The sequence below is a fragment of the Calidris pugnax genome, unplaced genomic scaffold, assembly GCF_001431845.1.
Source record: "Calidris pugnax isolate Ruff unplaced genomic scaffold, ASM143184v1 scaffold13, whole genome shotgun sequence".
Taxonomy (NCBI): domain Eukaryota; kingdom Metazoa; phylum Chordata; class Aves; order Charadriiformes; family Scolopacidae; genus Calidris; species Calidris pugnax.
Window position 1 is genome coordinate 17,389,213 of NW_015090810.1, and position 14,824 is coordinate 17,404,036.

At 42.4% G+C, this 14,824-nt stretch overlaps 1 protein-coding gene across 1 annotated transcript in view; it reads right to left on the reverse strand.

The window, feature by feature from the left end:
• The window catches only part of GNAL (guanine nucleotide binding protein (G protein), alpha activating activity polypeptide, olfactory type), a 202,782-nt gene extending 190,921 nt beyond the window's left edge, over nucleotides 1–11,861 (reverse strand). Inside the window, exon 1 of the mRNA XM_014938522.1 lies at nucleotides 11,145–11,861. Coding sequence (XP_014794008.1) covers nucleotides 11,145–11,595 — 451 coding nt within the window. The 5' untranslated portion in view covers nucleotides 11,596–11,861. The remainder of the gene's footprint in view (nucleotides 1–11,144) is intronic.
• Between the last annotated feature and the right edge of the window lie 2,963 nt (nucleotides 11,862–14,824).

The following is a 14,824-nucleotide window of genomic DNA, read 5'->3' on the forward strand; positions in this document are numbered from 1 at the left end:
AAAAAAAAAAAAAAAAACAGTGGCAGAAAATCTTACTTTTAAATAAATTTATTTGACCTGTAAAGAAACACGAAGTGAGGTATTAGAGGGAGGCTTTGGATTAACTTTAAATAGGAAGTCAAAGGAGGGGAAGACAAAAAAACCTCAAAACAGAAGAAAACTTTTGCTCCTATACTCTTTCAGCCATCTTTATCTTACAAAAGTATTACAATTAAGAAAAGATTACATTTCAGTGGCAGTCAACTTAGTAGGATGTACTGATGCTATGCTGTTTAGGCTTGAGAAGCTTACACTTTTGTTTTGCCCTGCACTCAGTCACTGAAGAACCTTGGCAGGCTGTGCCATTGAATGAACACCTGCTCATTCTCTTTCAGAGCATCAGAGTCCCAGTTTCCTTGTTCTGAAACTCCTGACCCAGGAGCATGAGCAATAGTACTGGGCATAGCATAAGGGGGAACACAAAAGACAGTCCTGTCTCACCTGTGCCCACCCCCAAACCCTTCTGTAACACAGTCATCTGAAAGGCTGTTTGATCTTTTACTGCATTGCTTGAACTTTTCCTGGCATGTTGGTAAGTACTATTGTCTCTGGCAAATACATCACAGATTTGTGAATTCTTTTTAATGAGAGAAGGACCATTGCCAAATGGTCTTTGGAGTGGATTACTCTTCAAGTGATCCTTTCTACACTAAATTATGAGCAACTTCAAGCATCAAGAAACTATTCTCTCCTCTGCAGCTTTTCCATGAAGCTGTTTTCCTTCCATCTCTGGTAGTTCAAAGACATAGTTGACATACACCTGAAACCAGAATCCACTGACAGAAAGGAGCTCTACACATCGCAAGCCAGACACCACTGTAGGCATTTTTGTTCTTTTTTTTTTCCCCCCTCTTCTCTGCTGAGTCAACATCCTCACCTGTATACACAGAGTTCAGAGGTAGAAGGCCCTAGGAGTGATAGTTGCCACCTCAGATATTACTGTAATTTCCCCATTTAAAAGACAACAACAAATAAAACAACACACCAACTGTACTGTTTCAAAATAAACAGGCTGAAAAGATGTTATTGAACAAACAAGCTCATGAATGCACACATCATGTCAAGTAGAATGAGAAAACCTGAGGGAGCAACAGTGGAATCTGGAACAACAGCCTTATGCACCCTGTGTGCACCGGGAAACTCATGGAACATCACAGGGATTGCTCCTGATCTGAAAGCAAGACATCAGGAAGCACTAAATCAAGCACAACTCTACTGCTTCTGTATCAGTCTTCCATTTTCTCGAAATTGATTCTTCAGTGATCTAAAGCATTTAATCTCAGAAAGCATAAGGATGTGTAAAATATTCTTAAAAGTAAGAAGAAAAACATATTTACTAAAAGGAACAACGCATGACAGTTATTTAAATGCAGTTTGTTAACCAGTCTTTATCCAAGTGCAAAAAACGTTTGTTCCCCTCCCAGTGCTATTTCATCTCTAGGGACAATCCAGATCAATATGAAGTTCAGTTCTGTCGAACAAACCAAAGCTGCTGGAATTTACACAAAAGAAGGGTGGGTTGTTGGTTGGTTGGGTTTTGTGTTTCCCCTCCTCCCCCAAAAAAGCGTGAGAAAACACTCTGAAGAATTTGAGATTCATGTTTTTCTTTCAAAATGTTAAATCAAAGGAAGATCAACTATTCAATCCGAACCAGAATTATTGCCCTGGAGTTCCCATCTGTTTTCCTTCACTGAAATATTTTCAAGGGCTAAAAGCAAAACAGTTCAAACAGTTACTGTTCTGCACTAAGCCATGCTCACAAGTCAGCAGACCCAATGAATAAAAGGATCTGAAAGTCATCTTAAGTTATAGCCAATCCTTAATGCAGTTTTCCTGCTTGTTTATACATGATGAGGTTGCACAGCATCGCACATAACAGTAGTTTACTTGTAGTATACTACAAGCTTCTAAAGTTTTTCTGCTTCAGCTGTGCTTACCGTGTACACACAAGGAATTTTTTTTCTTTGGTCAGTTTTTAATATCAGGTGATTGGAGGAAAACAGACATGTTACAAGACATAAATACCTTCCACAGCATTTTGCCATTTTGAAAGGAAAAAAGACTTTTTTTTAAGTTAAAAAAACCTCAGCTCTTGAACCATACCTTCACAGATTATGAACTGTTTTATTTCGGCATATATCCCTTATACAAATTATTATATTCTTCTGCATCTTAGATTTATAGTTTGCATAAGAATATAAAAAAAAGAAGTTAGTCTTTGCAAAGGCTGGTACATGTTAGAAGCGCTTAATATCTTGTTCGTATCTCTCCTAGAGAGTGAATTAGACAAGTACAGCAAGCTCAGAAAAGTCAAAAGATAACACCATAAGTCTATTTTGTAATTCAAATGTCCAGTGAGTCAAAAGATGAAAAGAACCAATCTTGTTACAAATCCATTACACTTGCCCTGTTCTAATGAAGCTTTAAGTCTATGAGATACAGCAGGATACAATCCAACCACATACTCCCGAAGGCTGGTTTAACTCAGCTAGATTCCTCCTAGTGATCTACCATAGTATATGCATCTTAGATTTATAGTTTGCATAAGAATATAAAAAAAAGAAGTTAGTCTTTGCAAAGGCTGGTACATGTTAGAAGCGCTTAATATCTTGTTCGTATCTCTCCTAGAGAGTGAATTAGACAAGTACAGCAAGCTCAGAAAAGTCAAAAGATAACACCACAAGTCTATTTTGTAATTCAAATGTCCAGTGAGTCAAAAGATGAAAAGAACCAATCTTGTTACAAATCCATTACACTTGCCCTGTTCTAATGAAGCTTTAAGTCTATGAGATACAGCAGGATACAATCCAACCACATACTCCCGAAGGCTGGTTTAACTCAGCTAGATTCCTCCTAGTGATCTACCACAGAATCATAGAATTGTCTAGGTTGGAAGGGACCTCTCAGATCATCTAGTCCAGCCATCAACCTAATGCTGACAAAAACTGCCACTAAACCATCTCCCTAAGAGCTATGTCTACCCATCTTTTAAATACCTCCAGGGATGGCGACTCTAGCAGTTCCCTGGGCAGCCTGTTCCAATGTTTAATAACCCTTTCAGTGAAGAAATTTTTCCTAATATCCAATCTAAACCTCCTCTGGCACAACCATGTTTTATAAGAACGTCCATGGTTGTGTGTGTGCACGCACAGACCCATGCAGGTACATCTCTATCTGAAAAAAGTATCATTTGAAATAGAAATCTGTTCTTCAGTCAACGTGAAATGAATTCAAGCATGTAAAATATGAATGAGTACTCTCACTCAAGAAAAAAAACCAACTTGCTTCTGTTGTAGCTTAGTCCTCCACGTGAGGCATTCAAGAAAATAAAGATGATTATTATGAAGGCACTGCATAATACCATGCATTCTGCATTTGCTTCAAGATCAAGAATGGCTAATTCTCTGTAATTAAGAGAATTGTAGCATAACAGAGTTGGTCACGTCTCTAGCAACATTCACCAGTTTTCAATAAAAGATTAAGTTGCTTAATATAAATTATACTTGCACAGAAGAATAAGGACCCATGATCATCCACACTTTGGGCAGTTTAACATAGCCTTCATTCTTCATGATGGAAAAGCAAAACTCTTTCTATCCACTTTAATTCACATACCACAGAAATTAAATAGAGAGTACACTGCATGCATCAAAAAGTATTTATTTTCAAATAATTAAAAAGGAGGGATTGGGGGTGAGAAAAAGACACCTGTAGAGAGCGTGGACTCAATTTATTGTCAGGTTGTTATTATGGGTATTTTCCAGCCTGCTACTTATCTCCATTGTGTGCACTAACCCAAATCACTGAGGGAATGTTCTCCTTTTCTGTTGCTTCTTAAGACAACTAGACAATTTGCTTGAATTGATTGCTGAGAAGAGCTTCCTTTTTGCTCTTTATAGGAATGCAATCTTCTTAAAATTGTATTGCCTAACACAGAGAAAATGAAAGACTTTCCAATTCTTTTTCTTTTTGTTTAAGTATTTGGGGGGGAAACCCCAAAACCATACAACAATTTTCTACTTCCAAACAGCTTTATAAGCTCAAAAATGCCTGTTGTTCCCACATGATGTAAATTCCTGGCTAAAATCAAAATAACAGTCAAGAATGTAAAATATGACCTGGATTTGATTTACTGCAGTAATGGTAATTTGAGAAAGAATAACTTATTATTCTTGAAACTTAACATTAATTGTAAGTGAAATTTATGATTCTTCAAACTTAACTGTAAAAATAAACAAATGTAAAATACCAGATTATGAGGAAGCAATTCAAATTTGACTTCAAAGAGATCTTATCAGTTAAGATCTTCCACTACAGGTCATCGATGCTATGCCTTATGTTACAAACATTAAGTGGCAGGGTTTTTCTTAGATTTGTTGATGCTTTGCATGTGAACAAAAAAAAAATAAGTATTTTCTTAACTTTTTATCTATTCTAGTGCCAAACAACACATCCTTCCTTCTTAATACAGTTTAGCTAGTGAGGCTTTAAGTCCTTAAACCTTTATTCAATATTCATTTTCAGACAAATGATGAGACATGGGAGTTTTACATACAGCTATGCAGCGCTACAGAGATAATATGAAATATTGCATCTACTTCACATGCTCATCCACTTTTGGAAAAGATATAAATACGATGTGCACAGGCAAGGTACAAGGCTGCATTTCTTCCAGGCTCTGCATTCCCGGGTATTTAAAAAGCAAGCAAACAAACCACCCAGCCTTATTGATCTATGATATTATCAGTCATAAAATAAAGCATAAAAAAAAAGTATAAAAAAAAAGTTGTGAATGGTTGTGCCAGACAGGTATCAGTAATGGAACATTACAGACAAAGCTTCTGCCCATAAAGTGAAAGATACATTGATGACTGCAGCACAAGAAATGCCTCACAGTGTTGGACAACCACACAAGGTTGCAAATCTTAAACGTAACTGGATGATTTTAACCATCTATGAAAGACTGTTTTTATTAAGAACATAGTAAGTAATAACTACTGACATACATTTTTCCGTCTCTAAAAACAGATTTGTATCTTCAGAGAAAGACTGCAATAGCTTTCTTTTGGACCATGGTACCAGTCAAGGGGCCGGGTAACATCTGCTCTATGCTTTGTTTTACTAATCTGTTTGACCCATCAAGCATCTACTCTAAGAAAGATGTCTTACTGGACATCATAAAAGATCCAAACCACACAGAATTTAAGGAAACACCGAAAGGTACAGTCAAGACTTCACCAGTGCAAAATGGTAACTCAGAAGTTTCTATCCCTTCTACCAGAAGATATGCAACAGCTCTGTTACCTTCCTTACACCATTTTGTTTCTCTACTACTATTCAGAAGTCTGTGAAGAAGAACCATTTCCACATCATTCAGCAAAAGCAAAATGTTTCTAGAAAAAGCTATCAAATAAATTAAACTTGGAAAGCAGAGAGGGGGCCGGGTTTCCCACCCAGCTGAGCCAGACTGTTGGATTAAAAAGAAAAGAATAAATAATTTTTTAAAAATTAATTTCTCTGTTCAAATGGTACCTGACTTGAAAAGAAAGTTGAAGGAAGCCATGACTCTAGGAAAAAAAACCCAGTAAATATTTTCCCAAATTTGTATCATTTCACTGTGTCAAAGATGCAAAAATGAAAAAAAAAAATCCCACAATATAGCTGTTATTTATACAGTTATCTTGGAGATTAAAAACAAAATATCTTTTAAGACTCAGTTAAGGAATGCCAAAGGGCTGGCAAGGCAAGCAATGTGGAGTGTGTGGTTGGGCAGTGGAATGGGATGAGCATGGGAACAAAGTTTCAAACTGTATTTCTTCTAAACTCAGGGAAAAGGCATAGGGAAAGGCATAGGGAAAGGCCTTCAATATTAAGTTCTACATACTCTTTAAAATTTCCACAGTCAAGAAGCTACAATGGCAACAGGAGCTTAAAATTACAAAGAAGATATCAGCATAGCTTGCTTAATAAAGACTTTATCTTATGATAAGCATTTGTGGAATACATAACGATGTGCAGAACTTGCCCAGTAACTGAAAGTTCATATTGCTTAAGTAACAGCCACAGAACCCAACTTTGCAGAGCAGTTAGAGACTTCCAGCACTGATACACGTAACATGGAAGAGATTAAAAAAGAGTATTTTTTCTTCAATATTAGGTGATTAAAAAATAAGCACAATTTATCAAAGAACATAAGTCATCGAAACGTGGGCTAATTGCAATTAACTGGTAATCTACAGAATTAAGAAAAGCTAGGTGTTGTAAATCAGGGTTTGCTGTCAGTACACTTAAAAAGCCCTGATAGATAAGAACTAATTCCAACATATCCTGATGACTTCGCTTACTGGTTTCCTCATCTGCCAGGAGTGCATACACACTTCAATATGATGCCATAAGTTACAACAAAAGCAGAAGTGCATTTGGAAAGACATGTGAATCATGCAAAGGATTAGGGATTATAAAACCCATTTACTTTATTACATTGGTCAGTATTTGCAGCCCATTATTTCCAAGTCCTGAAAATATCTGTTCCTACCAATTATATATATCCATTAGCTACATGCTACAACCACCTGGCTGCTGGGATCCTAAATCTATCACAGCACAAACCAGTATGGTTTTTTGTTGAGATGAGATAGGCATGTACAGGACAGAACAAGAGGGTGCAACACCCTGGAACACAAGCGGTGGTGCCCAGCCCAGTTATGGACCGGGAAGGGCATCATCTTGGGCAGTAACAGAAAAACACTCCAAGGACACAGGTAGGTCTTATAGAGATACAAGGGAAATATCTTTGCGCATCAGGAAAAGCTAAATTCAGGTATTTATCAATAAGCATGAGTTAAGACTATATGAAAGTTAAAACTGAAGTTATTTTTAAGTAAGTTTTATTAATTTTAATACTTAAAATTGGTTTTGGTATGATAAACTTAAGGGTTTGCTTAAGCATGTATAAATAACAGTCTGCAATTTTAGTCTAAAAGCCACTGTTGGAGAAGGAACCCTTTTTGCAACACAGTTTAATTTTGACAACAGTCAATAGGCATGTAGTTGAGAAAATAAAAGAGTAGTAAAGCATTACTTTTGTTATACACCTCTGAGCTTTCAGGGATCTATGGCTTAGGAACTCCCCAAGCTTGGCAAGGCGTCTTTGCATTTGATTCCCATGAATTCAGGGGAGCTCTGTTTCTTTGTTTTATACACTTTCTGTACATAAACATTATCAAACATGTCTAAATTTCACTACGAAGTCAATACTTAAATATCACGTAAGCAGCTACAGTACCTTTTAAATGAAGAAAATTAGTATCTCAGTTTTCCCTCCCTCAATCCCTACCTATATCATTACTTTCAGTTTCTGTTGAACAGAAAAGCTTTTACTCCCAGCACTTTCAGTTTCAGTTTAGCAGGGAAGTGCAAAAGAATGAGTTCTGCTTGAGAAAGTCATCCAAATTTAGGACAGCAACCACGAGTCAGGGGGAAACGGAAAAAACAAGAGCCAGGAGACTGGAAGACAAAAAGCTATCTAGGAAAAAAATTATTTCTATCTATGGCTTACTTCAACATCACATGAGCCTTAATTATATCACAATGGTTAGCGCTTTGTTTAAACCCAATCCTCCTTCACTCCACTTACTCCCAAAATAGTTTAAAATACGAGACTGAAAATGAGAATTTAAATTGGTTCTATAAAGTGATTTGTAATGTTTGTACAGTTTCTAGGAAATCAGCAGCTAAAACAGTCTTGTAGAAGCAAGTGTTTGCAGTTGTCTGGAAAAAAAGACCCAACAGAAAACAAGACAGAAACCAAAGCTACAACACTGACCAAGTCCTGTAAATCTGTGCAATAAATACGCATGCTTAAAAAAATATCCTCATCTCAGGGTTAGCAAAAGCATCCTAAGAATTCTACATTTTCACTTATAAAAGGAAACTAAAAAAAGAAAACAAGTTAATACAGTGCACAAAAATCAGTTCAAGGTTTCCATCCCTTTCTCCTCCTTTTGAAGTGGATATTAAACAAGAAACAGATGATTGTGGTAGAAAGCAAGTTTCCATCTTTTGTGGGTTCGTCCTCTTCCAACAGAGAAAAACCAAACAAACCCAAACCATGTTTGCTGTTATTCTCATGCACCAGTAAAGCCCCTGCATCACAGTTATAGGCATCTGGTAGTGATACACCTATTTATGCGGGAGGCACACACAGAGGGCTGTTCTCGTGTATTTACTGCACACACCCCTTTTCACAATTATTGGTTATAACAAAACACATTAAGTGTTTCCGAATGTAGGTTAGAGGGGAGCGTCAAAACATCATGTGCAGCACGAGACATTAGTTGGGGGGAAGCTGTCACAAGCAAGAACATGTTCTTAGAGAGCTATTTACCAACACACACTAAAAACAGCCTTTGAGACTTCATAATATTTTGGTAACTTATACACACAGCTCATCACAAAGCTGATTGTTTTTATTTGACATAATAAAAGGAGAATTACAGTGCTTTTAGGGAAAGGTCGTTTTCAAACATTTGTAGAAGCTTCTCTTCTAATATACTACTTAGAGACACTAGAGATTTATTAATGTTCTTATACTAGTGCACTTATTTGCATACCCTTTTGCTATCTTGCAGTAGCTCCTTAAAACATACACTGCATTTTCCTCTAAAATTTCGATAATACCCTCTAAACTTGCCCCAGTTCATGTACAAGACATACAAGGACAAACCAAAATGAAGCTATTATTTACAAAGTTGTATTTAAAAAAAGAAACAATCAAAGCCCCCACCAAGGCTGTTGCTCAACTTTGTTTATTCTGTGATGGTGCTCTGCTGTCACTGCATTCACCGTTTCCCCTCTGCTATGCATTTCCTCCATGTTGATCTACAAAAACATCCCTCCTCTCTCCAGCAAAGGTACGCTTTTTAGGCTCACCCTGTGCTAGGAAGATCTTAGGGACAGGGATCGAGTTATTTACCACCAGAAATGCTGTAAAATATCAAGCTAATAATATTCTTTATTCTAAAAGACCTTCATATACATCCTAAGACTTTTCCTCCGTACAAGACTGAAATCGATTACCTTGTGCAATGCAATTTTGCTTTACTCCTCTGGCAAATAAACCCTTCCCCATTCTAAATATTTTCCTCTTATCTAGAGCAGCATTTCCACTTCTTTGCAAACAGCAACACAAAGCACCTGCAGCTCTCCCTACATCCAAATCAAACATTTATGTCAGGCCCTGATCTGCCAGGGCTGAAACAATAATCCAGCGTTTCCTGTCTCCGATATGGAGATCAAGAGTATTTTCCGATTATGACACAGATTTAATACAAAATTCAACACAGAGAGTCCTAGGAGTATTGAGTTGCTTTCAGGGTGCCAAGGGTCGGCGATGGTTTATTTTTAAAATTGCATTGTTTCTGAACAGGTGTTTACTGATCTGGTTTACTATGACAACCACCCGTGTTACAGACTACAGGCAGTATCTATTTGTTAGGATCCTTTTGTTCAAGGAATTACATTGCTCTCTAGAGGAAGGCCACCAACCAGTATCTGCTTTCCTGTAGCCATACTGACCACAACACACTTTCAGAGATCACAGGAAGAAAAAGCTTTTCAAAAATATGGGGTTTTTAAAATAGAATATTTAAAATTTTACAGTTAAATACCATAACAGTTCAAGTATCAGAAGAAACGTTTTACAAAGAATATAATTGATTCCACGGAGTAGGAATTACATCTTCATCTTTCCTTACTGCTATCCTACAGCCTGGTATTTTATCAGAAATAAAGCCCATGATTTGTTTTTTAGAATTGGAGCACTACAGTTCTGGCAAACATTGCTTATACCTTTTTGTGTACTGCTGTATTTCGTATTTTCTCCTCACCTACCAACAGGAATGAGGGAATCCAGTAACGTGGAAACACAGGTCTATAGATAAAGATGTTAGGACTACCCAAAATCTGGAATACACGTACATAACCACCAGAACTCTGTACCACGGGACTTTACGAAAACACACAAAGCAAGCTAATGCAAAAGCAAATCAGTATTTCCACACTAGGAGAACACAGATTTATGACCACAGCTAAGAGGCCAAATAAGCCCTCTCCTCAGACCATAAAAAAAAAAAAAGCCCTGCAGTATGACTGTTCTGTTTCCTGCAGGAAATGAGATGCCTGTATTAGATACCCCTGTGGTTTTCATACTGTAAATGTATCAGCTGGTACAAATCCTCTGGAGAGGACTATTAACTAATGCTTAGAAAGAGCAGTGGCAGCAGCAGACCGCACGTAGCACCTCAGAGAAGAGGGGGGACAAAAGCTGACAAGTCATCCCTCCCGAAACCCCAGAGCCAACAGCTGAAGAACACATCTGGTAGTAGAGGCGGCGTCAGTAAGGAGCACACATACCTACACCCGCTGATGTCCCCTGCCCACCGCTTCTTTAAGCCAGGCAGCCTATTGCTCACCAGCACTCCCTCTCATCCAGGGGCCACCAGCCCATACACACCACCGCTCCTCATTAAACCACCCCTAATTACACACACCAGAGGAGGATTCCCCCCCCCAGGCTACACACATCCTATGCACGGCCGTTTTTCCTCCTTTCTACTGGGTGGGGTGGGTTGATTTATTATTATTATTATTTTAATATTTCCGAGTCGCTGGGGCACTAAGACAACTTCTCAGCGAGGTGTCCCCCCCCTCCGGGGGCTCTCCCCCGCCAGACCCCGCTCGCCGCCCTGGGTGGAGCCGCTCAGCCCCGGCAGGACAACCGCCGGCCGCCTTCTCCATGGCAAAGCCAGGGCCAGAAGCTGGTGTGGGGGGGAGGAGAGAAGAAGGGGGAGGAGGAAGGGAAAAGAAGGTGGAAACCTGTCTGAGGGAGAGCCCGGGGAGGGAGACGGCCGGCGGGCGGGAGGGCAGGGCCGGGCCGGGGAGAGGAGGGGGGGCAGCGGGGAGACAAAGGAGGGATGGAGGGCACCCAAGGAAAACGGGGGAAGCCAGGGAGGGGGGCGATGGCGGGGAGCCCCGCGGGGGCACCTGCCCGCCCCGGCACACGCATATACACATCCAGACACATCCACCCATACACACACACGTACCGAGCAGCAGCAGGCGGTGCGTCTGCTTGTACTCCCGCTTCTGCTCCTTCAGCGCCCGGTCGATGCTCTTGCTGACTTTCCTCGCCTCCTTCTCCGCCTCCCGCTCCTCCAGGCGCAGCTTCTCCCAGGGTCTCTGCAGCGCCGGCGGCTGGTGCAGCGCCTGCTGCCTCGCCGCCTTCCCCCCGCCGCCCGGGCCGCCGGCCTTGGGCAGCGACGGCCGCTCAGGGGCCGCCCCGTTACCGCCGCCGTTCTGCAGCAGCAGCGGCGGCCCGTCCGCCTCCCCGCCGGGCTTACCGCCGGGCCGGAGCGGGGCGCCGAGGGGCTGCGGCTGCGGGGCGGCGTGAGGCTCGGCCGGCGCTTCGGGCTCCGAGGCGGCGCCGGTGCTGGAGATGGAGCCGCCGCCACCGGCGTCGCCGAAGAGCCTCGGGCGCAGGCTGTAGCAGAGCCCCATGGCTCGGTGCCCCCGCCGGGGACGGGCTCTGGCGCGGCGGGGTTGGCCTCAGCGCTTCCCGCCGGCCCTACGCGCCGGGGAGGCGGCGGCGGGCGGGGAGGGGGCGCCGCGGAGCCCCTCACGGCCCCGCTGGGCCATCTTGCATTTTCCTTCCCCGGGCGGCGGCGGCAACGGCTCCTCAGCGCCGATCACCTGACAACCGGAGCTGCCACCGCCGGGTCCACCTTACCGTAAATACCCCAGCGCCAGCCCACCGCGCAGCGCCGGGCAGCCGGCGGGGGAAGGGCGGGGGCACACCGCCCGCCCCGCCACACAGGCGCGCGCACACACACACACACACACACACGCGCGCGCGCGTTCGGCAGCTCCCCCCTCCCCACCTTCCTCGCGCCGGCTCCGCCGTCCCCTCACGCCACCCTGCCCGATGGCCGCCTGCCCGCTCCCCGGGCCGGGGGGGGGCGAGGGGCTCCCCCCGCTGTCTACACCACCCGCCCTCCTTCTTCCCTCCCTCATGGAAAGGCCTGAGGGAGCTCCCGGAGCTGGCCCTCCCGCCCCAGGTTGGTGTCCCCTGGCACAACAGGCTGTCCCCCGAGGCCTAAGCCACGGATGGGCAGGAGAAGCCAAGGCCGAGGCCCTCTCACAGAGAGGGACCCCTCAGGGGGGAGAGGCCGAGGCAGCCCCCGCCATCCTCACAGCCACAACCCGGTTTTTTCAAGCCCCTCTGCACACACAGGCGGCTCCTCGCCCACCAGGCTGACTAAGGGAGCGGTGGGAGGACAGCTTTGGGTGCCGAGGGTAGGAGAAAATAGTGAGGCGAGGTTCTCTGGAGGAGTCGGGGTTGGCAGCAGTAGTCCTCCTGCTGCGGGCCGCCCAGGGAAGGCTGGGGCTAGAAGTCACCGCTTGGAAGGCAGCGGCAGCTCTCCTCACCCCAAAGCCCCGGACAAAATCTCATCACTCCAAAGGTCTCTCAAAGGGGCTCTCCTTCCGCTTGGTCCATTCTCCCCAGTCCTTCAATGATCTCGGCAGTTTTTCTGCGACAACATTTCATAAAATTTTAAGTCTTTTTCTGGGGCCACGTGGCTGCTGGATGAAGCATAAATATATTTCTGTCTTTAAATGTTAAAACAAAGGTCGTATGTTCACTATTATGATTGACAGGTACTTCTGAGTATGCATGTAGAGTCCCTTACTTCAGTGACATCTACTGCATTCATGAACCTCTTTATTCATGCAGTGTCCCTTTGGATTCTGTAATGACCCATGGCATACCAGGTCATTGGTTTTGTCTCCCAATTTTTTTCCAGTGGCCAATATTATATTAATAGATGCCGCTATTTATATACTGCTGTACAAAGGAGTGGCAGGAGGTACAATTCCTATCCTTCTGTACAATGAACGATTTAGAGCAAATTGCCCACAGATTTTAGTTCCTGGATATGGGAAACAGAATTGTTCTTGTGACACGTCTGTTCATGTCAAACGATTTAACGAGCATTGTCTAAAATATGTATTTACCAACTAGTGACTTGTGTTTTAAGATTCACTGGAAAAAAAAACAAAAAGCAGTGCCCTATATTAGCATAAAATAAATAGATGTCTTTTAACTGAAAGCATCAACTGCCTGTGATTGCACCACACAAAGGAAATTTTGCCAGTGAAAATCTTAGCAGGATCCAGCACACTGTAGACATTTTTCTCTTATACCCTTCGAAACGCTTACCAGCTATTTGGACAGATGCCTTGGCTCCGAGAAGAGCATCCAATAGCTGTTGCTTCTATTGTATGTTTTAATACGCGATTATACAGCATCCTGGTTGCAATCTTCTTGCAAAACATGTAAGCGGTTACATCACAGCAGAGGATGTTTCACCACTGCTGCAGCCCTGGTGTGTCTTGGCTGAAGGCTTTTATGGGCTGTGAGCGAAAGATTTCAGCTCTGAGCCGAAAACAGGAATTTGGATATGTAGAATCTAGGTGTTCGATCTGGACTGAATAGCTGGGATCCTGGGATCCGTGGCTGTCAGTGTAACTGTCGCTTGTCAGTGGAACTGGATCACATAGGAGAATTTGCTACTCATCCAACAATACAATAAAAACACAAAAAAACCTCCAAAGTAATGGTGAAAGTTCAGGGGTTAATATTTGGGCCCAAATGACAATGCGCATACTGAGTTTTGTGGGGGTGATTCTTAGAGCTCGGTCCATACAACAGCATTTGCAGAATCATGAGCTTCTTTCCAAATAGTAACAGAAATGCTGTAATCTGGCCAAATTAGTTCAGATCAGGTAAAATTTCTCCCAATAAAGAGCTCCTGGGCATGTGCAGTGTATGCTCAGTGAGTAACAGGGAAGGTGAGTGATATATTTGGGGCTACAGAGGAGACCTGGCAGAATATGCGCTGTAAAATGACATGCTTTATAAATAGTTTTGAAATAGCAGCCAATGTAATAACAGCTATGGATAGGTAGCATCCCTGAAAAACAGGCCACGCAGCCAAATACTGATATAGATACTCTACCTTATAAAATATCAAAGTATGTTTGGTCCACTGAAAGATCCTTCAGTGACCTACAAGAGCAAATTGGGTCTCGAGGGAAAAGTATTCTTACTTTTTTTCCTTATGGCTTCCAATAAAGAACAATAAGCAGCCTCTTTCTTTCCCCAGAGGAACAAAATCATCACCATTTCCAGATAACCGTGGACTGGGATTTTCAAGAATTTAAAGTGAGAAAGTCAGTATGATGCAGTTTCCTGATCTGAGTACTCTTTGGAGAAACTTTCGTGGAATAATGTTCAATGTTTTCTAAGGTTAGTCATTCAAATCAGAGCTTAATCACTGGCTTAGCTTTTCAGCAGTATTAATTACCTATGATTCTCATTATGTTAACTGAAATTAGAGTCATAGAACAATCCAGTACTCTTCTATGGGGAACGGACCCCAAAAGGGATCCCTTGAAAGATCATCTGGTCCAACCTTTCGTGGGAAAGGTAGGCTAGATGAGATTATCTAGCACTCTGCCCAATTGCATATTGAACACCTCCAGTGATGGGGACTCTACCATGCTCCTGGTAAGGTTGTTCTAGTGAATAATTGCTCTCACTGTAAAAAAAGTCTTTCTTATATTGAGATGAAACCTCTCCTAGTGGAACTTGTGCTCGTGGCCCCTTGTCTTCTCCATGTAGCTCCTTGTAGATCCTCCATGCTCTTTGTAGCCACCCTTTAAATAC